This window comes from Ochotona curzoniae, unplaced genomic scaffold, assembly GCF_017591425.1.
Source record: "Ochotona curzoniae isolate NIBS_2020 unplaced genomic scaffold, NIBS_Ocur_1.0 scaffold_4506, whole genome shotgun sequence".
Taxonomy (NCBI): Eukaryota; Metazoa; Chordata; class Mammalia; order Lagomorpha; family Ochotonidae; genus Ochotona; species Ochotona curzoniae.
This window is the reverse complement of record NW_024467119.1, coordinates 73,719,685-73,745,459: the sequence shown is the minus strand read 5'-3', so window position 1 is coordinate 73,745,459 and position 25,775 is coordinate 73,719,685. Positions and strand designations below refer to the sequence as shown.

The 25,775-nt window shown below is 38.6% G+C and overlaps 1 protein-coding gene across 1 annotated transcript in view; it reads left to right on the top strand.

Annotated features, from left to right (window-relative positions):
* Positions 1-25,775, top strand: part of TTC29 (tetratricopeptide repeat domain 29) — a 207,464-nt gene that overhangs the window by 110,639 nt on the left and 71,050 nt on the right. Inside the window, exons 7-9 of the mRNA XM_040967032.1 lie at positions 6,183-6,274; positions 13,528-13,651; positions 22,822-23,050. Coding sequence (XP_040822966.1) covers positions 6,183-6,274; positions 13,528-13,651; positions 22,822-23,050 — 445 coding nt within the window. The remainder of the gene's footprint in view (positions 1-6,182; positions 6,275-13,527; positions 13,652-22,821; positions 23,051-25,775) is intronic.

Sequence of the window (25,775 nt, the reverse complement as noted above, 5' to 3'; positions counted from 1 at the left end):
TCAAACTGGGAGAATAAGAATGCTTTCCTACTTTCTGATTGATAGAGTATATGGATAGATAGATACTCCTCATTTTGTTGATTGGTGACAATTTTTCTTCAAACCAATGTTCACACTGAGAGCCACTGAAATTAAAAGCTAGCAGTTAATCATAAGTTTATTTTACATAAACATTTCTTCAAAGTATTTATAGCATATCTTCTGCACATTTTAAATACTAAGCACTATGTTTTTTGTTTTAGTTGACTAATGGTAATCTTATTTTAATAACTTGAATTTCATTTGGTAGGAAATGTATACAACACAGCAGTTTAATTTTTGTGAGAAATAGTCTATTTTTAAAGTTTAGTAAAACAGTTTCCAAAGCTACATCTCCACTCACTGAAATTATTGAAGCAATTGGAGCAGGTGGCCATGGAACATCTGATATTTATAAAGCATATGTAAGTTTTCCAGCTTTGGTAACTTTGTATTCTTGCACAATTTGGTATCCGTAAGAATAAACATAGCAACATATCAGTGTATTAAATCAGTGTTTTCCTTTTTCACTTGAAAAAGGTTGATTGAGTTCATTGTCCACAACATTTAAGGAGACATGAGTTTCCAGTGTTGTATCTGGCTTTATTTATACTCTGTTATCTTTGATTTTTCTGAAGTAGATTTTAACCATCAATCAAGCAAGTGAAATATCTTGCCCGTGGCCATATAAGTTCCAATATGTTATGTAGTTTCACACTGCCAAAGCATACACAGGTGAAGCTTGAAGTTCAATAAAGTTATAACAGGTTAAATTTTAAGCTGGTACTTTTGTGTGACCCATGAATTATATTATAAATATCCAAATGTCCTTTGGCCAAAAAAAAAATTGTTCTTCAATCCTGGATTTCCCTCTAATATTTCTAAGATGCAAGCCTACTCAATCAGGTAAAATATAATTCTTTCATTTACACACTGTATTTTCTCATTTGAAATATTCTTTGTAAAGAATAAAAGCAAGGAGGGAATGAAGAGGGAGGGAGGGAGGGAGGAAGAGAAAGAAAGAAAGGAAGGAAGGAAGGAAGGAAGAAAGAAAGAGAGAGAGAGAGAGAGAAAGAAAGAAAGAAAGAAAGAAAGAAAGAAAGAAAGAAAGAAAGAAAGAAAGAAAGAAAGAAAGGAAGGAAGGAAGGAAGAAAAAAGAGAAAAGAAAGAAGGAGAGAAGGAGGGATAAAGGAAGAAAGTAAAAAGAAAAAAGAAAGAAATGAAGAAAGGAAGAAAGTTAGAACAAGAAATCCTATTTGGTGATTCAAATTGATGGTTGGATAGTGATTTGTAGATTGTGCCTTCCTGCTTAAGGGAACTTACTTTGAATCAGTATTCAACATCTTTGTTGTACACATAACCTCATATGATTTTTCCATTTATTCTTGTGTGTTATTTTTTATCCTATGGAAGGACTTCCCAGGAAGTGAGTTCACCAGTGTGCTGGATCATGCCCTGTATTCTCTTCATGATTTCACCCATAGGCATGTCCTCCTCTTCTGGAGATCCTGTTCTTAAGACCTTATAGAATGGATCCTATTTTGCCAGTGATGAACTATATTCCTCCTACTTGCTCCACATTTCCCATCTATAGGTAAATTGCTTAAGAGGATACACAAACTCTTCCAGCTTTAAGTGAGGAGGGAAACTCTGTAGGAACTGTTCACTGATGGCTGCGAACAGATTCCTAAATTCTTATCCTGAGATTCGCATATCACCTTTCATGATTGCTTTGTTAGCTCATGAGGAAAGTAAACACACAGGGTTTTCTGGGCCCAAGTGTGTTAGTTGTAGGAGCTTTAGGACTGTAATCCATTTCTGCATATTCTGAAATAGCATTCATTCCAGTAGGCTGCATTTTTCTCAGTGAGGAAGCTAGGGTAAAGTCAAGTCTGGGGTCAAAACTAGCATGGACCTGAATTTTGTCCAGGATACTTCATGAATTATACCACATCCATGTGGAGTAGGAAACATCAATAGTAAAGGTTCTATCTGCAACTTGTTGGGCACTGCCCGTCCATCCATGGGAAACAACCATACCTTTTGCATGAGGCTACGTGCTTCTGAATGCTGTCTTATGCATTGGGGCCACAGGGGCCACAGGGGCCAGAGCAAGCTGGATCAGCTATGCACTGATTCAGCTCTGGAGAAATAAGACTTCAGTCATTATTAATTTAAGTGATTGTTTCAGTCCAAACCCTATGTCTCTGGGTTTTAAATGCTGTGAAGGTTACAAACATGTTCTCCTCTTTTTAAGATTTCCTAAGATCTGAATAACATCTAGGAACAGGCCTGATTGGGGAGCAAAAGGGACACCTGGGCTGCATTGTGGTTCCCACTGTTGAATGCAAAGGCCAGAGTGGGGGCTGCTATCTGGTCTGGGCATGGTTGCAGTGTCCCTCGGCACAAATGTGGACTGGAACTGGGATGCTCCACACAGGGATAGACTCCAGCACCCACTGGGGCTTGTGAGAACCAGGGTTGGTGTAAGACAGGCCAGGCTAGGCCTCTGCCCTGCTGAGCCATGTGTGAGTTATGTCTGGGTATGAATCAGGCTTGGCTGGGCTATAAAACCTGGAATGGATGAAGGCCAGTCAGGAAAGGCCACTATTCCTGCTAGGACAGTAGGTGGACTACGTAGGGCTGGCCAGTGGACCAACTGGTAGGTGTGAGATCTGGCACTGGGAGAGGTTCTGATGGATGGGTTTGGGAAACTCCTTTGTTGGAACACAGTATCTACAGGTGAGCACAAGAACCATGATAAGTAGCAGCCTGGACCAGGCCTGGGAATGGTATCTACCAGCATGTGTTTGGCTCAAATTCGGGGCAAACCAGGCTGTGCCAGTTCGTATCAGCCCCAGAATGGAGTGTGGGTCAGACTAGGTTGGGCCACAGCACAAGCCAGTTCACATGAGGCACAGGACTAGAGGCCAGCTGGGCTGGACTAGTCTAGTCCCCACTAGTGGGAGCTAGAATTGGGGTGGACCGGCTCCAGCCAGGCTATAGCACCTACTGGCAAATGTTGAGGAGAAGGTGGGGCATGCCAGACTGGACTGCAGCACCCAACCAGCACATGTAAGAACCAGGGGTGAAGGGGCGAAGCCAATTGTGGGGGATGTGGAGGGCTGGTCAGACTGGAGAATGTGAGTTGGGATGGAGGCAAATCAGGCCGGGCAGGGCTACAACACCTGTGGGCCTCATGTGAGCTGGATCAGAGGAAAGCCAGGCTGAGTTGATCCAAATGGTGCATACATGAACCAGAGTGAATGTGGGTTGGTTGGGCTTTGCCATAGCACCAGCTGGCAGATGCTGGCACTAGGGGCAAATTCTGTCGAGGTAAACTGCAGAACCACCTGGAGAGTGCAAGAACCAGGAGTGGGAGTGGGTCCATTTGGGAAACAGTGGGTACCTCCTTCTTGGGTTGCCACTTCAACTGGTGAACATGAGAACCAGGACTGGGGCAGGCATGGCTAGACAGAGAGGGGGCAAAACAGGAATGTGTGTAGGCTGGATAGTAGGGCTGGTTGGGTTGAACTAGGCTTCAATGTCCATTGACATGTATGAAAGCTGAATAGTATGTGGACAAACTGGACCAGTTACTGTACATACTGGCAAACATGGAAATGAGTTCAAGGAGTGAGGGCTTGGTGGGGGTTATCGCGGGTCACGGGTTGCTACAGCTAGGCTGCAGCTACCACTAGTGTACGTGAAGATTGAGTGGGCAGGACCAGGTTTGTCTCCAATACCCATTGGTTTATGTAGAAGACAGGACAGGAGACAGAACTGAACCAAGAACCACTATCATGCACATAAGCTGATTGGGGTGACAAACTGTGCCAGAGTCTGTATTAGCAAGCACACACAAGAATCAGGTCTGGGATCACCTCAGATGAAGTTTCTCTAGAGATTCCTCCACTGAATTGCTGGACTCAGAACCCCAATCATGGAGAGAATTACAGGTTCCGTGGTCTGACTGTGAAGTGTAAGTATCAGAGCTGGGCCTTCTCAGTGGCTTAGACAGCAGTGGACAGCTTAGCCAGGTGCACATGAAGGATATGGGAGTACATTGGAATCTGCAGAGGATACCTGGTACCACAACAGAGGATGGAAGACAGAACAAATTGATCAGCTATCCCAGCCAAGTGTTGGCAGTGAATATCTGGGCAAACAAAGACTCTAAGGTGGACTCAGTCAACCAGTTGATTCTCGATAGAATTCATCGTGCTTGGAGTGGTGAAATCAGCAATAATTTGGAACTGTTGAACTATTGAAACCTCATGAGCAGGACCTTCAGATCATGTCCCACATCGGGGACTCTGGGATGGTGCTGGGTGGCTGCCCCCCATCCCAAGGTGTTGAGGTGTTTGGGAGGCTGAATGTGTCTTCTCTGCTTGTCTCTCCCCTTTCCCCAGATACAGGAAGGAAAAAAAGAGAATGTGGAAATGGTGATCTCATTTACCTTCCAGTAGCCCTTGATCCTTATCACCCTAATCAACTATGTTAAAATCATTGAAAATTAATTTAAATTTTAAAAATTTAAACATTAAAAAATATTTCCTAATATTGGAATAATGTCTAGGACATGGTGTTTGCTGAAAATGCCAATGACCTATTTTTGGCCTGTGATATAATTGCCTTTAATATTCTAGAATGTCATATAAATTATATAGGCTAAAATACATAACAGAATGTCTTCCTAAATATTTTGATAATTTGCTTCAGTAAGCTCTCTTGTATATTCATAAATTTCAGGGGTTCTGCTTCTGTTTCCGACAGGTCTACATCAAGCCAGAGCTCATTACACATAGGTGTTATCAGTTACACAAGCAAAATGAAATGTATATTCTCAGGTTTACATGGGGTCTACACAGCAGCTTAAAACTAGAATCTGGGCTAATAATAACATATCATCTATTTCAGAATTGATAAAGTAATAGATTTTAAAATTTATTGCCACAAAATAAAAGTTTTATTAAACAATCATTGTATTTACTAGCTTAATCTTCTTACAATCTATACATAAGACAAAATGCTACATTGTCTCCAAAAAATGTGCTTTTTTATTATTTGCCAATTAGAGCCAGGTAACTTTTTAAAGATCCAAACAATCAGCAAAAACTGTGAACTTTATACATTTGGCAAAAATTATAACCCCGGTTCCAAAACGATCTTGAGTAAGTTTTTCAGTCATTGTTATGTCAAACCATTTATTTGAGGTATCGCCGTCATTTAAATTACCTTGCAAATGTTAGCTTTAGGAGAGTAAAGATTATTAACACTGCCTCTCTTGCTTGAAGCTGCTAAGCGGCCTAATCCAAGCAGCATCACTCACTCACAGTCTGTATATGTCCTAGTCATACTCTTTCCCTCTCCCAGGTACTATCTAGTGACTAATTTCTTTTTAGAAGATATGTTTTGCATTTCATAAAGGTCTTTGGCAATTTCCTGTATGCTCATTCCTGTAATAGATTGGATCAAATAAAAATATAAGAAAAGAGAACATAGATTTTGTTCTATGAATTTTTTGTTTTTCTGGCAATTGAAAAGGAGGAAAAAAGCAAAGAAAATTACATCATACAGATGATGACAGTGATAAATTAAGACCACACATCAGTTTTGGCAGCTGTAAACTTTTGGTTATTGAAGAGATTGTTGGCAATAGAGTACATTTGTAAGGAATATTTTTATTGTATTCTGTGTATATGTACACACCATGAGATATTTATTTCATAAAATGGTATGTGTAGAAATTGTCTAGCATTTAAATTCATGCTTTTCAAAAAGCTATTTATAGAAAGAAAAGTGATATTTAGGCTTCTGGAGTAGAATATTATCATCTGTCTTACATTACCTTATAAAAGAGTTTCCTATTTTAAACTAATGTTCTAAGCATTCAATTTTTTATTCAAACATGCTATATAAATTGGAATATTTGGAATTGTGATAGAATGATTTTCCCCTAAGCAAGGGAACTTTAAAAAATTGTCATGAAGCAATTAACACTACAGATAGAAAGCAAGCAAGCCCATGTGAATTTTTAAATAATAATAAAGAAAGTTGTAGATACATTTTGAAAGCATGCTTTTCATCTCTCCTGTTAGGAAATGATGCCTCAGTGTGTCTGGCCATGCTGTATGTTCCATGTGTGTTTCTGTCCCCGATAGGTCCTTAATACATGCTGTAGAATCTCCTCAGACCTGGACGACGATCTCAGCCTGGGGAGAGCTTACGAAGCCATAGCCAAGGTCCTGCGGAGGTAAGTTAGCGCCTCCTGGCCTTGCTGTCACTGTGAATTCACTCAGCTGTGAAAGCCTTAAATTGTTTGAGGTCTGTCGCTTTCCATTACTGCCTGCTTAAATTTTAAGTAGTGCCCTTCTTAAGTGACCCTTTCGTTGCATATTATTTTAAACTCAAACAGTATTTTTTTAAATATGCAGCTAAATTCTTCCTTATCTGTTCCTCCTTTATAATATTTTCTTTTCCATTTTCTGTAAATCCGGTAGTGAATATCAGATCATATCTCACAGGTGAAGAAAGCAAAGGGAACAGAAATATGAGTATCTTCAGCAACCAGCTTCTCATAACCTTTCCAGATCTCCTCTTTGAGGACAGTTGCTGTTTATGCTTCAGTCATGCTCCTTCCTTAAAACATCTCTCCATAAAGCAGATCCAGATAGACAGTTGGGTGCCAAACCAATATTCCTATATCTTCTTCGAAACATCATATATAAGCAATACATAGTGTACATATGTTTTTCCGTGGAAAATGTAAGAGTAACCCTTTGTGGTCACTGTGTACTCCATTTAATGACTACATTACATGATAGCATTATGGCTTAAGCCATGATAGAATAAAGAGGAGAAAAGTTATCCAAATTAAGAGCTTGAATTTTGAAATTATCTTATATCCAAAATATAGCTTTCTAAAAATAGCAGCAGCAACATATCTAGAGATTAGCACAAATACATGTATAAAGATCTGATTTCTTCCCATTTGTATTTTGTAAATATTTTAAATTTATTTATTGTTTCATGATACAATCCCATAACCTCTTGGCTTTCCCTCCACCTTCTCTCCCCCACTGATTTGTCCTATATTATTGCAATAGAATAGTACTTCATAAACAGTCATAAATCCATCTTTCTGCTTTTGAAGTGTATCCTGACATTGGAGATATGGACAATGGCAGACAGTCCAACATTCTATCACCAAGATATATTTAACAGTTTCATTGGGAGTCTGTCTTCAATTTGGAAGTAGAGATGCATTGTATCTTCACATTTGGATGTGAAGTGGTAAACATCCCTCTTGGATGGTGATAGCTTTTATAATTTTTTATGATACCAGGACCCAAGAAGCTTTCTTCAAGTAACTTTCATATATTAACCTTGGGTCTCAACTGGAATACTTTAGTCTCCACGCTGTGATTTTAACTCTTAGCACATACAGTCAAAGCTAAAAAGAGAACTGAATGATTATCTGAAACATCTTGGCAGCAACAGAAAATCTAATTTTTTAAATTTAGCTATTAAGTATTATTTAGGGGTTAAGGATTGGAGACTACGTAACTATATTTGATGTATTTGCAAACCAAGTGTGCATTTGGTAGAAAGATGAACAATTCTGTTGAGTAGCCTAGTAACTTGCCTTAAGGCAAGGAGATAATGGAGCAAGATTAATCCCCATCTCTCTTTTATACCAAGTATAAATAATTTTACTTGTAAGAATCCTCATTTACTAAAAGAAAGAAAAAGAAGAAAAAAACAAAAAGAGAATCCTTGTTACTAAACTGCAATAATAAAGCTATCCCTGCTTAGTGTGGCAGACAAAGGGTCTTAATTTTACATTGTTAGAAAAAAAGTGCATAGAATGGCATGAGAGATGCCTCCTTGGAGGTCAGAGAGGACCGAGGTCACAGTGAGCTTTCCAGCCCATGTCTGCCCTTTGGCAGGACTGTTGGTGGTTACAGAGGCAGGCTCAGGGGAATGGAATGCTCCATGTGTTCTTTCAGCCTCTGTGCACAATAATCTAAGACTCTGACCTATTGATGGGCAGATGTTTCAAAGCCAGAAATCATATACAGGTAGTCAGCAGCACTCTTAAATCAGGTCCACTAAATTGTAGAAGTATTTCTATATGACTGTGCTGGTGATTTTTATTAAAATTTTGCTTTGGAGGATACCATATTCTTCAATAGGCATGAGTGCACCTACATACACACATCATCATCATCATCATCCCTTTCACATCATATTCTCTTGCAAGCAATATGCAGGAGTTGAAACATAGACTAAGTAAAGGAGACCTTGGAGGTGGGAGTTGAGATATAAATTGCATGGTGTGTGAAGCCCAGCATCCCCTCTAAATCTCTTTTGCATAACCTGTATGATTACATGATTTTCACCAATGGTAACCCTATCTCCATGAATATATTTTATCTCCTTCCAAGAACTGGAAGAGGATAGCTGTGTCTAGGATTATTGTGTGTGTCTAACACCAGCCACTGAGCAAATGAGTAAACAAGAAGGCTGGAAGCACTAAGAATGCTCATGAGATTTTACTCTGAACTGTCCATTGAAAAAATACAGCACATTCTCTCAAGGTGAGGAATTTGGGAACACAGAGTTTCCCATTTGTAATGTGTTTGGACCAGACCTTGTGCTAGAATTATAAAGAGCATTTTAATTCTGGACCTGTATCATTTTTGCAATTTCCTGAATAATGATAACTAAATAAGAATTTTAATGGCATAGCAACAATACACATTTAAAAGGCCCCCATTAGAATTCCAGTGAAAACCTGATGGACTAAAATGATAACAATTGCTTTATGAATGATAAAGACTGGAACTATGGTTCAGAAAAAAAAAGTGAGTTGAAATATTTCAAAGTAAATATAAATATACACTTCAAAAAATAAAAAAGAAAAATCCTCACTTTTCTTTATGATGTTTACTTTTCTTTTTTTGATTTATTTGCTGAAGTGATTTCTCACTGAAATGCCATAACTCATCAGCATCATCTGGATGACTACTTAAAAGAATCTAGGAAAAAGAATCACAAAAGTGGGTTTCAAGACACATTGTTTACAACTATTCTGTTTCTGGGTTTATTCCATACCAATTGGAAATCTTACAAACCCAGGTTATCTTATTTTCTGGTAAGTTTCCACAGTGGAGATCTTTGAATCAGTCAGCACAAAGTTCCAAGTGTGAAAATTAACTTTCCGTTATAACTGGAAATTAATTTCTCCTTCAGAGAAATAACATGCCCTAGTAATTTCATATGTTCTTTAAAGTGGAACACTCAGGCTTTGATGCATAATCTCCAAAAATGACCTGAAAAAATCACAATATTTCTATTAATTCATGAAATTAAGAATAGCTTTTCACATTTTCTCCTGTCACTGATCCCATTTGCCTTATTACTTTCATCTCTGGCCCACAAACTTGGTGGCACAATCAACAAACCCCTTAGTGGCTGTTTCATCTCTGCTCTATTTGATTTCTTCTCTCTGAGTAAATGATTAAGTTTTCATGCATTGGTTCAGCCAAAATCTATGTTCACTCAACCACATCCTTTATTGATTACTTCTACTGCAAACAGTAGGCCAAGTGTGATATACATAATTGGACAGTTGTCAGGGGACGTGGGTGTTAACCGTCCTGTTTTCCCAGTTGGAAACTGGAATCACCTTGATACACAAATATTCTGCACTGTTTCATTCTCATTCTTTGGACCGCAGAGTCCTGTTCCTCAGAATATATGTTTTTAAGTCTCTAAGGTCTGCTTGAATGAATTTAATGATTATACCATATAATGTGCTGTTCAAGTTGCACCTGTGCACTGCATATAGAACCCTGGAATTAATATTTGTCTAACATTTTAACCTTGTCCCTTAACTTACACAAATCATCTGGAGCCTTTCTGGAAGGAAATAATTTTTGCCTCTTTCATAGAGATAGGCTTTTAAATCTACTACTAACTTGTACATTAACAAACTATTTAACCAACATATAATAAATAACTTCTCTAGCTACAATACATCCATGGGGTAGAGTATAACACTTTTGACACAAAGACCTTCCTCTAGCTGCATTTGTTAGAGCACATTCTGAAGAATTTTCTAATGCTTTGGAGGTCTATTGGCCCTTGGGAAAGAAAAAACTCGAATAATCCGGCAGTAGTTTGATTTATGCTATTTTGCATTCCTTGTCCATGAACTTGTTTTTTGTCTATGTGTATTTTCATTTAAGAATTCCCAGCAGAACAAATCTAATCCAAAATGTACTTCCATCAAAAATATATCAGCTTTTAGGAGCATGAACCTAACCATCAATGAGTTTGTTTCACCTAAATAGCAATAGCACTTATATTTTTCCTCAGTATTGTAAAATCATGTACAAAGGACCCTCCAGGTTCTTGCATTTCATTATATTTTCTTAAGGATTAAAGTCTGGGAAGTAGCTTGGAAAGTTAACGTCAATTAGATAAAAGAATTTTAACCTCAGAAATCCGTAAATTTGCTCCACACCCCCAAAAATTAACTTATTAACTTATTACTATTCTGTGCTTTTTAGCTCTTTTTACCTTTTAGCTATTTTATAAGAAAAATCAAATAATTAGTGAACATCTCGTTTGATTTCAGTCTTAAGCCTACATTTAGAAAATGCTCCCCAAAATCATGTTTCTGTAGAATTTCATCTATCTATAACTGAAATATTAGGTATGATTTTGACGTGTAAAAAAGTGAGGACAGGATCATTAAAAGCAGTGTTCATAGTTTCAGGAAGCTGAGTTACCATCCTATTTCTCATATATAGCAATTTCCTCACCAATAATAAATGGAGAAAGAATTGATTTTGTACAGGCTCGGGTACTCAAGTGAATGAAACTGTTATTTCTTTGATCCTGCTCCCTGGAAAACAGACACCAGGGTTTTTGTGTGACTTATTTGCAGCATGTACATTCAAACCACACATTCAAATCATTTCATGATTTAAAGTTTTCAAGGAAATAGTGGCTTACTAAATTGAATTTTTTATGCAGCTTGTGGTAGACAGAATCAACTGGAGAGCCACCTATGTGAGAGCCATCGATTTCAAAGATGATACAAACTCTTGGCTGTCACTTACTAAATCCACACTTTGTGCAAGGCTGTACATCAACTGCTGTCTGGTAGCAATTTGTGGTCATTTAAAAAAGGAAGAATTTGAAGTTTCTTTCAGTTCTTAACTTTGAGAAAATCAGTTACTTGTCTAAGAAGCCAAGCTGGATTAAGCCTAAGCGCTTTTTAATACCCACAACACATGTGGTATGACTTTCATGCAGTCTAACTTATTTTTTCCAAATATACCAGTCACTTTAAGAAAATGAATATTGTCATGCAAATCATGGGAGGTTATGCAAGCTGATGTTAGCTCTCTAAAATTTCTTTTGGCTGCCTATAGAACTGAATTTACCCTCAAAATACGACTAGTTTTTTAAAGATGTATTTATTTTTATTGGAAAGATAGATATGCAAAGAGAAAGCTTCTGTCTGCTGGTTGACTCCAAAATTGACCGAATCAGCGGAGCTGAGCTGATCCCAAACTGTGAGGCAGGGGCTTCTTCTAGGTCTCCTATGTGGACTCAGGGTCCCAAGGATGTGGGCCATCCTCTATTGCTTTCCAGGCCACAAGCAGGGAGCTGGATGGGAAGTGGAGCAGCCAGGACATGGACCAGCATCCACCTAATGGGATCCTGACAACACTTGCAAGCTAGGATTTAGCCACTAGGCTATTGTATCAGGCCCATGGGTAAACTTTAATAAAGTTGTCAAATGAATGTGCCCCATGTTTCAAAACACTGTGTAAAGCTCATAGTATCTGTCCCACTTGATCTCAAGTAGAATACATTTCTCCAAGTTGATGGTGACATGCTTCAAGGATGGCACTGAGTATATGTGGGGGCTATGCTTAAAGTTCCTTAATGTTACTGCTAATTAAAGAGTCATGACTTTGTGGTCCTGGATTGCATCCTTCTCTGACTGAGGTTTTCACCGTATACACAAGGCTCAGCTGGTGTGTGTACTGCCTAAGCGCTACCCGTTTCAAATGTCCAACCACTCCTTCATTTTAAAAAGTATATACATGCTTAGTATATTCCAAGCAGTCTTTTTTTTAACATTTTTTAGAGTATACAGACATCTATATGTGGACCCACAAATTTTCATATGTTTTTGTACCAAAATAAACCTTTTCATTCCATTTTCCATGAACTTTGTCAAATAGTCTCATATGTATAAGTTTAGTAGCACCTGAGATTCTACTGTTGAGAGAAGCCTACAAGAAAAATCGTATCATTTATAAGATTTAAAAAGCTTTTTCCCTAATGAGCTTTGAGACATGATTCATATAACATATAATTCTCCTTTTATAGTCTATACTCCAGGGATTTGTAGTTTAATCCCAGGATTGTGAAATCATTGGCATTACCTGATTTTAGGACACTCTTATCACCCCAATAGGAAGTTTTACACTGATTATCAGCCACTGCTCACTTCCCTATCTTTATCCTCCAGCCACCATTGCCTTGTTTAATATTTACTCAGATTTGCCAGTTCTGGACATCCCATGCAGTTGTAATCATACAGCTGTGATCTTTCTTGTGGGACATCTTTTACTTAGTATGTTTCCAAGGTTCATCTCTGCTGTAACATGTATCACTACATCATGGCATCCCTTATATAGATACCTCACATGTGTGGACGCATGGCTTCATTTCCTGCCTGTTACAAGTTGTGTGCTGTGAACATTCACAAACAAGCGTTTGTTTGGTTTTGTTTGTTTGTGTGTTTCTTTGTGGACATGTCTTTCTCTTGGGCACATATTCTGCAGTGGCATTTCTGGCTTATTCAGCCATTCTAAGTTCCGGAGGAAGTTTTCCAAAGCAGCTGCCTCATTCTGCATTTCCATTAGCAATCATAAGGGTTTGAAAATTCTAAGTTTTGGGCCCGGCGCAGTGGCACAAGTGGTTAAAGGTCCTTGCCTTGCACGCCCGGGATCCCATATGGGCGCCGGTTCTAATCCCGGCAGCCCCACTTCCCTTTCAGCTCCCTGTCTGTGGCCTGGGAAGGCAGTCGAGGACAGCCCAAAGCTTTGGGACCCTGCACCCGCGTGGGAGACCCAGAAGAGGCTCCTGGCTTCGGATCGGCATAGTATCGGCCCGTTGCACTCACTTGGGGAGTGAATCATGGGACGGAAGATCTTCCTCTCTGTCTCTCCTCTCTGTATATCCACCTTTCCAATAGAAAAATAATAAAAATAAATCTTTAAAAAAAAAAAAGAAAATTCTAAGTTTTAATTCATTATATACTCCAAGAAAAACAAGCTACATATTTACTTATTGTTTGCGCATTACATCTCATTATCCTGATAGCCATCTTACACACTGACACCTTAGACACAAATGCCTTCTTTTCATTCAGTGAAATACCACACCATTGGTCTCCTATTTTATTTATTCCAGCCAAGGAGATACAACAGAAGCAATTAAATACCTGAAAAAGTGTTTGAAAATTTCAAAAAGCATTTCTCAAAACCTAGATATTGTGAGAGAAAGTACAATGCTTGGAGACATCTATAACGAAAAAGTGAGTATATGTGTTTCTTTTTCATGCAGAGAATTTTATTGATTATGCATACCTCTGGAATTTTCTGTCAATTCTCACTTGTGCATGAGATGAGGGGTGCTATAGATGAGACCAGAGGCAGAACTCAGGGGATCTGACAAGATATCCAGCCTGCCCTGGATGCGGGAGCATCAAGGAAACCCAGTGTTTGCAGACAGAATCAGTTCCCAGCGTGAAAGCAGAACCAGATGACAGTGACAGGCACTGTTTTCATGTGGTCATTCCAAGTCCCCAGGATTCCCCAAACTGTTCCTTCTGCGAGGAATGGCTGCCCCCAAAGAACCTTTAGGTATTTTGTAAGTGGTCATGTACACCTGTGCAATCCAGGCTTTTTCAAGTGCCCCCAATTCATGCAATCTGTTAGCAAATGATGTCACAGAGCAGTGGAAGAACGAGAAAACTCAAACATCACAACAGCTAGATCATGCACGAGGCCATAGGCTGGTAATAATATCTTTTCGATCTAATCAAATGTGCGTTGCTTCTCCTGTTTTGCCAAGACTTCTTCCTTTCTTGTTTGTATTTAATATGCTCAGTCTTAGAAATATTATAGAATAAAAGCCTAGATGTGTTAAGTACTTTGGTGATTTAATGTGCATTAGCAAATCTATGTTTTGTCCTAATTCACTACTTTTTTTATTGTTATTAACATTGTATTGTGTGATACAGTTTTATAGGCACTGGGGATTCCCCCCACCCCTCCCATACCCCTCCCCCCATGGTGGATTCCTCCACCTTGCTGCATAACCACAGTTCAAGTTCAGTTGAGATTCCTTCCTTGCAAGCACATACCTAGCATAAAGTCCAGTGTCTTATTGTCCAGATAAGTTCAGTGGCCTCTTGGGGAGACCTTCTCTAGTCTGAAGATAGGGCTAACAGAGTAAAGATCCGGTCAGTTAAAAGCCCCAACAAAACCTCAGTATCAATATACAACATTATGGAATTAATTGACATAGTATTGGGTAAACAATATGTTAAAACTAATGCAAGTTCCATTCTTCGAAACATCTGGGTTGAGACAGTATTAATGACAGGTTCAAAAAATAACCAACAACCAAACAAAAATTACAAGTTAAATCAAGGCAAACATGTGGTATCTAATTCACTATTGTAAAACACAAACAGAGGCTAGGCGTGTCCTTTGGATTGTTGTGAAATCTTTAAAAGCAGTGGCCCTTCTGCTTTCATTCATTTTCCCCATCATGGCTTAAGCATCAAGGAAGTTGTCAGAGATGGCTGTTGGGGTGTGGGTGTTCTTTACTTTTCTGAGGGGGAGGTATGTTTTCACCTTTTAGTGGTAATCTAATTCCGTTGGTTTAAAGCAGCTAACCAGATGCTTGGAGTGTGCTCTCTAGCCAAGTCTGATTGTATGTAGGCTCTGTAGATTGACAAGCCTGATTGTTGGAAGCCAATGGGAATATTAAACATCACAGCCCTCACTAATAATATTGTGACTTTGCAATCAGATGTAGATTCTTTACCCTCCATGCCTTCAAAAACAAAACAACAAAACTTCTGACCATTTTGTTTGGCTCATCTGGGAACTTGTGTAAATTTTGGATTTTAGTAAAATACCATTGGTTATTCTACAAACAAAACAAAAATACAAAGTATGTTCTCGTTTGATCCTCACCTTCCTATGGTAGGTTATGCAGACTGGGACTGCAGGAGGTAATTAATTGCCCAATGTCTAGGAAGACAAGCATTTTTTTCTTCCAGATCTTTATGTCATTTGGGATATAGTCTCCATATTTGCATATAAATGGCCACTGAAGATTCTAAGTAACTTTGGATTTGAGCGGCAATTTGCAATATGTAAATTGGAAGCAATATCATAGTAATGGCTGAATCCTTCTGCCTGTGCTGATATTCATCTCTCTCCAAATTCTGAGATGCCCCCCTGCCAGCTCCCTAAGAAGTGAGGACAACCCAGGTGTAACTGAAGAAACATAGAATGAAATTTTAGCAACAGAATGGTTGTATAAAGTAAGACAGAAAGAAGTCTAAACTTTTACAAAGAACCATTATTCATAAAACACACTAGTCATAAGTGTATTTAGTTAGTGCTTTCTCTGCATCAATTGAGATAACCATATGGCTTTGACTCTTCAATTTCTTAATGTGATGTACCACATTTATTGAATTGCATATATTCAGCCATCCCCATATCCCATGGATAAATCAATCCCACATCGTCCCAGTGAATGATCTTTCTTATGTGTTGTTTCATTTGATTAGCTAGTGCTTTGTTGAACATTTTTACAACTATGTTCATCAAAGATATTGGCTTAAAGCTTTCCTTTTTTTTTTGCTGTATCTTTTTCTAGTTGTGAATTAAGGTGATTCTGGTCTCATAGAAAGAGTTTGGAAGGATTTCTTCTTTTACATTTGTTTTGAATAACTTGAGAAGAATTGGAATCAGTTCTTGTTAAATTTCATAGAATTCAGCATTGAAGTCATCCAGCCTGGGTTTTTCTTTGTTGGGAGTGGCATCATTACTGATTCAATCTCCATTTTGGTGACTGGTCTATTTAAGTTTTCTATGTCACCATGAGTCAACGTTGGTAGATTGAATGTGTCTGAAACTCTATCCATTTCTTCAAGGTTTTTCAGTTGTCATACAGCTGTTTGTTGTCATATAGCCATTTGTTGTAATTCCCGATGCTTCTTATTTTTGTGATATCTGATGAAGAAATAGAATGTAAAACTAACTTGATGAGTGAAATCAGTTTTTTTTCTTTTGGTTTTTATAGGGGCAACGGGCTTTCCTAATTTTTAAAGGAATTTATTAATACATCAGATTCTCAGGGTCATGACAAATGCATGATAATTATTGCAGCATAACTCTCATGTTCAAATGATATTAATACAAAGAGAACAGATCCCATGTGATGCATAGATATAGTTCTAAGAATGCAATGGTACTTCCATTCTTTGTGTTACTTACTTCTATGCCTCCTTCCTTCCTCCCTCCTCATTCATCCTTCCTTCCTTCATTCACCTTAATGAACTTGTTTGTTTTTTTACTGTTATTAGTATTTTCCATGATATGTTTTATAGGTATAGGATTACCCCACTCTACCTCCTCTTATAATATCTCTCTTATTTCTTTCACACGTCCCCTCTTCACCTCTTGTCTTACTTCTTCCTCTCTTCTGTGACTCTCCCTCTTTCTCCCCTTTTTTCTTCCCCCGCCCCACCACCATAATGCTTCCACATATATAAAAATTGACATTTTTGAAAGCCTATTTGTGCCTTGCCTCCTTCCCTCTCCTCTCTTACCCAGCCCGGCCCTTTGTCTTGTGCTTGCTTTTTTCTGGCTTCTTTTCCTCACTTGTCTGCTTCCTCTGATCTCCCTGTCCTGACTTGGCTGCTCCTTGCAGTCTCCCTTGAGAGCTGCACCAGTCCTGTGCACTCTCCCCTCTGATCTGTTTTGTTTGTCTGGTGCTCCTCGTGGCCATCATTATCTATAGATTCTCAGGATCACAGCAAATCATGATTATTGCAGTTCTCATGTAAGTGTAAGTGTGATATAGTCCTACATTTGCTAGGATTGTGCTCTAAAACATAAGTACAGAGAGCACAAATGAATTTTTCCTGTCAACAAACACCACCACAAACTCAATTTTTTTAGCATAATGGGAAAATCAAGACAAAACAGTAAATTCTTCTGAGGGGAAATATTTTTAAACTTGTATTTTTTCTTAACATCTTTGCCAAAATGTTATATCTTACAGTGGGTATTTTATTCATTAAATTTTGATTTCTGGAGAATGGTTTAAATGACAGACTCATGAAATAATATCCAAAGGCTATGTCAATTGTCAGAAGTTCATTTTTATCCATTTATCTATCTCTATTGTAAGATAACTTTTGAAAGATTTCAGGTATTCCTGCAATCTTCAAATACACGTGTATTCAGAAATTGAAGCTGAATCATATACTTCGGTGATTCCATTAATATCTGGTTACTCATAACTAGAATGCTTAATAAATTAAGTAGATAATGCCATGACAGGATTTTTATGATGGAAAATAAAAATTTATTTGCTATTCAGATTATTATATTCAATTTATGTGCATTGCTGAGATTTTTTGCTATGTATATCCTCAAGCTTAAACATTAGCCTAGTGGTTAAGGTCCTTGCCTTGCATGTGCCACGATCCTATATGGCCACAAGTTCTAATCCTGGCGGTCCCACTTCCCATCCAGCTCCCTGCTTGTGGCCTGGGAAAGCAGTTGAGAATGGCCCAAGGACTTGAGTCCCTGCACCCACATGGGAAACACAGAAGAGGTTCTGGGCTCGTGGCTTCAGATCGGCTTAGTTCTGACTGTTGTGACCACTTGGGGAGTGACAATCAATGGATGGAAGATCTTCCTCTCTGTCTTTCCCCTTCTCTGTATATCTGATTTTCCAATAAAAATAAACCTTAATTTCCTAGATTGATTGTGAATTGTTAAATAATTATCAAGAGAAGAATTTGAAAAGTATTAGGCACAACAAAGTGGATTTTCTAGAAAGATATGAGAGTTATTTTTTTTCCCTTATGATCTTTTTGAAACAAGCTAATAACCTCAATGACAACCTGAATTTCCTTCTAGTTCTATAAAGTCATTTCCTAGGAAAACAGTTTTTCATGCCTCTATTCTCATTTGCTTATGGATGTTCTCTGTTTATTTAGAATCAATTATTATTATTATTATTTCAAATCAAGACAGAGGCACAGAGTGAGAAACAGGGAGGGAGGAAGGAAAGAGGGAGAGAGGGGGAGAGAGGGAAAGAGAGATCATCCATAGGCTGGTTCATTCCCCATATGCCCATTACAGCTGGGACTAGGCTAGGCCAAAGCCAGGAGTCTTTCATGTAGGTGGAAGAGTCTCAAGCACTTGAACCATCTTTCCTGCTACCTAGTTTGTGTATTAGCAAGATATTGGATCAGGAGTAACCAAGAATTGAAATGGATACTTCTGTTTGGGATACAGGTGGCAGCTTATTTTGCTGTACCACAACACCTTCCCCTAGATGTTTCCTAGCTGTATTAAATGTCATTCTTCCAACTTTATATGTGAAAAAAAATCATTAGCTATTTGTCTATCACACTTAGATGTATTAGCTAATCTTTTCTAACAAAGAAACTATCGCAGAATATAGAGGAACTATCCCTATATTTTTTCCCCACCTGCATATGAATTGAGCCTGGGCACTAATTAATGATGACTTTGGAAAAGTTCTTTGGTCTTCATGTTCCTAATCATTCAATTCAAGGAAAGAGTCCTTGGAGTGAGCTATTTAAAGGTCAGAAAATTTAAAATAGCTGTTTGGTACTAGTAAACTCCTTGGGGCATATTGAATGTAAGATACTCTAAGATACCTAATACCCTAGGCTCACACATCTCTTCTTCAATTCCAGACTCATTCCACTGTTTAATTACCATCTTTACTAGAACCTTTTCAAATATAACCTAAAACCTGAATTTAGTTCTCCATCTTGCCTTTAAATTCCATGCCGTGATAGAATGTATCCAAGCATTTTCCAGGCAATCATCTCTGTTCTATGAGCTCCCCTTAACTGACATCACCCAGGTCCATGGCTTTAAATATTGTCCAAATGCCAATGGACTCACACACTGGGTATTTCCAGTTGTGATCTCTTTCTGTGACTCCAGGCTTGCAAAGCCAGCTACTTACCTGGCATCTCCACCGAGTTTCTAGTAGATATCACATACATAATTCCTTCTTCCTTGACTGTGTCATCTCTAATTTTCCTTATCTTAAATCAATGGTATAATTATCTGTCAATCCTGTTGCTCAGGCCTGAAAATCAGGACCTCCTTGGATTATTTTCTCATCTCTGTTGTGTATCCAGAAGCAAATCCCAATATTTAGGTCACTAAAATGTATCTCACTTCCACCTCCTCAGCTCTGTCTCTGCTACTTTTACCACACCAGTGTGTGACCCTGCATTTTCTCACCTGAGCTATTTATTTTGTCTCCAAGTCCATTTTCCTAAATGCACTGTTCTTCTGCAAAACATATGCCAGTCCACAGTCCAAAGTCACCTTTCTCAAATATAAGTCATTATTATTTCTCTAATAAACCTCTTCCATTACTAACTGTTCTTGAGAACCTAAGTAGAAACATTCACCCTCAAGTGCAGTAGCAGCCCTCCACCGTAGTGTTTCTGACCTTATGGTTCCATATCCAGTCTTTGGCAGCTAAACTTATTTTTTAGTTCTTCACACTTGCCAGGCTGGTTCTTGGCTTAGGATATCTGCTTCTGCTGGATTACTCTCACAGGCATACTCTTCCGCCTGAAATTCATGTTATTATTGGCTTCTAGTCAATTTTATCTGTGAAAAGCCCTGTATTCAAAGAGGCCAACCCAAGACAATCCAATCAAATGTAGCCACCAGGGCTATCTTCAACTTTGCTATGTTACAGGTTCCATATAACACTTATCTCTTAATTCTCCCAGTTTTGATTGTGTTGCTGCAGCATGAATTTGCTAGCTCACACACAGGGGAGTCAAACACCTAAGCCACAGTCTTCTGTAGAGAGAAAAAATTTTTACAAGGCAGTCAAGCAAATGGCCAGGAGCCGTGCCCACCTGCAGCTCCCCACACTGTTTTCACAGAAGGTATTTATTAGAGAGGGAGCAAGGAGTAAAGATGGGGCATGGCAGCTGGCTGGTCAGCTGAGAAGAGAAAGTTGTAGGTGCTTCCACCCAGGCACGGTTCATCCACACACCTCTCCATACACTGCCTGTTCAAATAATGCCTGCCTTGGCAAGCTCAAGGGGTGTATTTTGGTCCAAAATGTCCTGCATTCATCCAGCAGGCAGTAATGACTGTTTAGTATGCCTTTCTATGGATTTGTCTGGTCTCACCCAGGTTTATTTTCTTTCCAGGATAGAATTTCTCAGCACAGTTTCCTGTTTCCTTAAGTTAGTTCCTCATTTCTTCATCTTACAGAGCATGACTTGAATATTTTCCTGTTTTTGTTGGTGATTTCTAGGATATAAGCTTAATGAGAGAAGGGGCCATATCTAAGTTGCTTTTTATTTACTCTCGTGCTCAAATGAGAATCTCAGAGGGGGTTGATGAGCAAAATATTTTAGCACTTCAAAAGCTTCCTGAACCATTAAAAGCCATTCTAATAATGGTGCAGTCTATCACTCTGCTTGGTACACCCCCTCGAAGTGTCCCTCATTTTATCTTTTTTGGCTAGTGTAATGTTCAGGCATCATGGGTCATCACGTGCTGCCTCCCAAGATACATCTGTCAGAAGATGGTTTTGAAGTGGAAGTGTTAAGACTCAAAATGCTATTGCAATATGCAAAGTGAGCACCTTGAGCAGTGGCTTGCTCCTCTGTGTTGGAACACCTGCCATCCATGTGGGATACCCTGAGTGGAAGTTCCAGGTTCCTGGCTTCTGCATGGTCCAGCCCTTTTTAAAAAGGAAGAGAATCAAAAGATGGAAGATTCTGTCTCTCTCTGTATCCTTCTCTCCCTCCCATCATCTCTGCCTCTGTCAGTTTGTCTTTTGAATACATGAAAAATAAATGCTTTCTTAAAGAATGGCATACACAGGATAAAATAAGAGCAGCAAACTAGTCAGTAAAGAGAACAAAAGGATACATTTCCTTTAGAATGACTGAAACAATTTCTTGCTTGAACTGGAAACAGAACATAGTTAAAAATATTTCATTAAGACTTGGCATTATGGCTCAATGGCTCAATCCTCCACTTGCAAGCTCCAGAATCCCATAGGAGCACCAATTCACATCTCAGCTCTTCTATATACCATCCTGCTTCCTGCTTATGGCCAGCTATTGTGGCCCTTGGGGAGTGAACCAGTGGATGGAAGATTTTTCTGTATCTCTTTTTCTCTGTAAATCTAATTGGTCTTTCCAATAAAAATAAATAAATCTTTAAAAATATATATATTACATTAAGGAGGACTTCTAAAGAAACAGTTAACTCTGCCTTGACAGCATGATACCAGATATTCTGCCTTGGCCTATTCCTACAATGCGTTGAACTGACTATACTACTCTGATTACATGGGGAGGTGGAGGTGTGGGACAGAAACGCAGGAGGAAAAACAGGGAGGAATTCCTAGAATTCCCATACCTATCGTGGAATATATATTTATTATGAAATATGTCTTTCATTAAGGGAGAAGGAAGTTTGGCACAGTGCCATCTGGGATACCTGCCTCCCACGTTAGTGTCTCTGGGTTCAAATCCTGGCTCTGCTTCAATTCTAGCCTCTGGCTAATACATCCTGAGAGGCAGCAGTTGATGGTTCAAGCACTTGAGTACCTACCACCTGTGGGAGAGCTGTGTAAAGTTCCTGGTACCGGACTTTGTCCTAGCCCTAGCTATTGTGAACATTTGGGAATTGAATCTGTGACTGGATTATACCTTCCCTCCCCTCCCCTCCCCTCTCCTCTCCTCCACTCCCCTCCCCTCCCCTCCCCTCCCCTCCCCTCCCCTCCCCTCTTCACCCTGCCCTGCCCTGCCCCTCCCTACCCCGCCCCGCCCTGCCCCACCCTGCCCCATCCACTCTACCCTCCCTGCCCCATGTGCTCTATGCTCCTCTCCCTCCTCTCAACTTTTCTCTTAACTTCTCCTCCCCTTTACTCTCCTCTGCTCTTTTCCTTTCTGCTCTGCCTCACTTTCTCAAATGAATGTATAAAAAGTTTAAAAATATATGTTTCATTAGGTATACCCAGGATCTCATTTCATAGAATTGTATCCAAATAGTATGATTGATTAGCTCTTTCCCATTTATATTTTTGCTACTGTATTTTAGGTTGACTCATATAAAACTGCCAGTATTTGACAACTTTTCATTCAGAACAACTTAAAGTTCATTCTGTTCAACCTGATAGAAATTTGTATTACTAAATTCATTTTAAGATATTAGATAGTATATAGTCAGCATTCTTTAAAAGAAACTTAGTCAAATAATGGCCTGTTTGCTATCTTTTATTTTCTTGAAAATGAACTGCTGTTTCTGAATAAAGATCAGCCTCAGACTTGTCAGAGTAAAAGGGCCAAATATGTGAAACGGTGAGACAAAAATTAAGAATAAACAAAACAAAACACATCTCTTCTTTCCTTAGGGAGACTACAGCAAGGCTTCTAAATCATTCCAGCAAGCTTTTGATACAACTGTAGAGCTAATGAATGTGTCCCTGATGGATGAGACCAAAGTTCATTATGGAATAGCAAAAGTGGATCAGATGATGCTGGCCATGAGCAGTTATATAGAATCTGCAGATCTCAACAGCCTCGATGCCCTGCTGTCTTGGAAGGAGAGCAGAAGTGACATTGAACTTGATGTGGTTGCTGGTAAGACTTCAGCTTATTTATTTACCTTTGTTGCAAAGGCAGATTTATGGAGAGAAGATACAGCCAAAGCTGAGCTGATCTGAAACCAGGAGCCAGGAGTCTCTTATTGGGTCGGGTTGCCTATGTGTAGTCTAGGGTCCCCAGGCTTTGGGCCATCCTCCACTGGTTTTCCAGGCCACTCTTCCTATTAGTCCATTTCCATTGAAAAAGGGATACCACTAAACATGTTCATTATTTCAATCTGAAAGGCAAGTTAAATTTATTAAGTTATTACAACATGCAGGTTAAATAAACTTTTATGACATATATACATTGTACATTTAATTTTCAAGGGAAGCATAAAATGATGATAAATTGATCAATTTTCTTTCAGTTAATTTAAATAGTCAACAATACATATTGATTATTTGTGATGATTGTGAGATAAACTTGTGAGTTTTAAATATACTTTCTGACACTTACTGTACCTTCAAGACAAGATCAAATGTTGATTGATGCTAGTCTGTACTGTTCATTTGCTTGCCTGATTGAGAATTAATTTTCTCTTCTTTCTGATTAAGTTGGATTTGAATGTCACTTAAGAAAATATTGGATAGTGGTTTGTTAAATTCTGTTTTCCGCTCTTTTTCTTAAAAAAAAAAAAAGATTCAAAATAATCAATTAAAACCAATTAGAGGAAATGTTAGGTTCAGTTTTTTTGTGTCAATTTGGCTAATTCTTGCATTAGTCCACTTCCTGTTTACAAAATATCTGAAGCTTAGTGCTTTAGAAAGTGTTTTATTTATCTCACAGTTTTAGATGTTCATGGCAGTGCCACTGGTATTGGTTTACCTCTGGTGGGACCTCATGGCTGAATACCTCAAAATGAGGGTAGCTGATGCAAGAGAGAGAGGCAACATGGGGAGGGGCCGCCAGGGCATGAAAGGAGCTGGGCTTCCAAGCTCCCACTCTTCCCCACCCTGCAACGACAGATTGCCTCTTACAATGGCCACACTGTGAGGACCAGGCTTTCAATATACGCCTTTGGGAGTACAACCATATCCAAGCCACAACAACTCTAGTCCCATTAAGAACTTCAGAGTAGGATATTTAAAAACAGAAAACGAAACAAGCATAAATTCAGAAATCTAAGATGGGTTTGGAGCTTACATATTTGTTTTGTTTGCAAATCCAACATTTTACAATCGTAAGGTAAGGCTTTTGTAATTTGAAGAAATATCTCCGAGTTGATTAGGACCCTTTTTTCCATTTATGTTATTTTGATGAAATAGTGATCTGTTCAAGCATTTATTTCCTCTATACAAAACATGGAGTAAATAGCAGTTAATTAGGCACCAAAGAATCTCATTGATTTTTTTGAGTTCAGTAGAATATTAATTAGCACTCTCTTCCCTCTAGTCATAAAGTAAGGGAAAGTCTGGTTCCAAAAACATGCACAGCCGTGTTTTCATGGAATCTTTAAGAGCAGCTTATTAAATTTCAGCATGCTCAAGCACTTCAGAATATGGATGGGCAATTATTAAATCAAAACTCTGACAATATTTTGGTTACTTTAAGATGCAGCTTGTCATTGTATATTTGGAAATACATTCCATAATTTTCAGTTCTTTCCTTTTTAAAGCTCTCACTTTGTGTACCAAAATAGTAGATGGAAAAGCAAATGAAATATAAACCATATGAATATATATATTCTCCATGTGATAAAAGTTTGGGAGAGAATAAATGAAACTGCTCACATTCTGAGATTTATTTGGGGGTCATATCTGACCATCACATGGTAATAATGAGAAAATGACCCTGAATAAAATCTGCTGATCAGATCTGTGTTTATTTGTTGCAGTCCCGGTTTTTGTTTGTTTGTTTGTTTGTTTTGCTTTGTAGCAAAGTTCTCTTGCTTTGCTTTATCAAGTTATTTATTTAGTTCTCTGTTTTTATGAGGTTATGTTCTTGGTTCAAAGGCTTAGAAACAGAACAAAAAATGAATTTCAAAATTTTTTGCAGACATTAAAAAGTTCAGCTGTTTGGATGGGGACAATTTGTTTTAGATTTTTATAAAAATATACCCCATTTCATTGAGATGGGAAATTTATGTGTGAAAGAACCTCATCGTTGTAAAAGTTAAAAATATTCTTCACACTCAGGTGAAAATGCAGAGTGAATGCCCCTGCATAATTCTCTGATGTTCTTAGGGGTAGTCATTCTATTTAGAAACAAGATCTGTAGGACGTTATTAAACACTCTTGTTCACAGAGAAATAGTTTTAATTCAAAGCTCATCAAAATTTACTTTTAAATGCTTCAAAAATATTTCTTAGACCACAAATCTCATTCTATCTTTTTGTTTAAGACTTATTTATTTTTATTACAAAGTCAGATATACAGATAGGAGAAGAGACAGAGAGGAAGATCTTCCATCCATTGGTTCACTCCCCAAATGAGCGCAACGGCCGATGCTGTGCCAATCCGAAGCCAGGAAACAGGAACCTTTTCCAGGTCTCCCACGCAGGTGCAGGGTCCCAAAGCTATAGGCTGTCCTTGACTGCTTTCCCAGGCCACAAGCAGGGAGTTGGATGGGAAGCGGAGCTGCTGGGATTAGAACCTGCGCCCCTATGGGATCCCAGCATGTTCAAGGTGAGGACTTTAGCCACTAGGCCACACTACCGGGTCCCATTCTATCTTTTCACTGTTCAGAACAACAGAAAAAAAACTTCCTTGGCTCCCAGTTG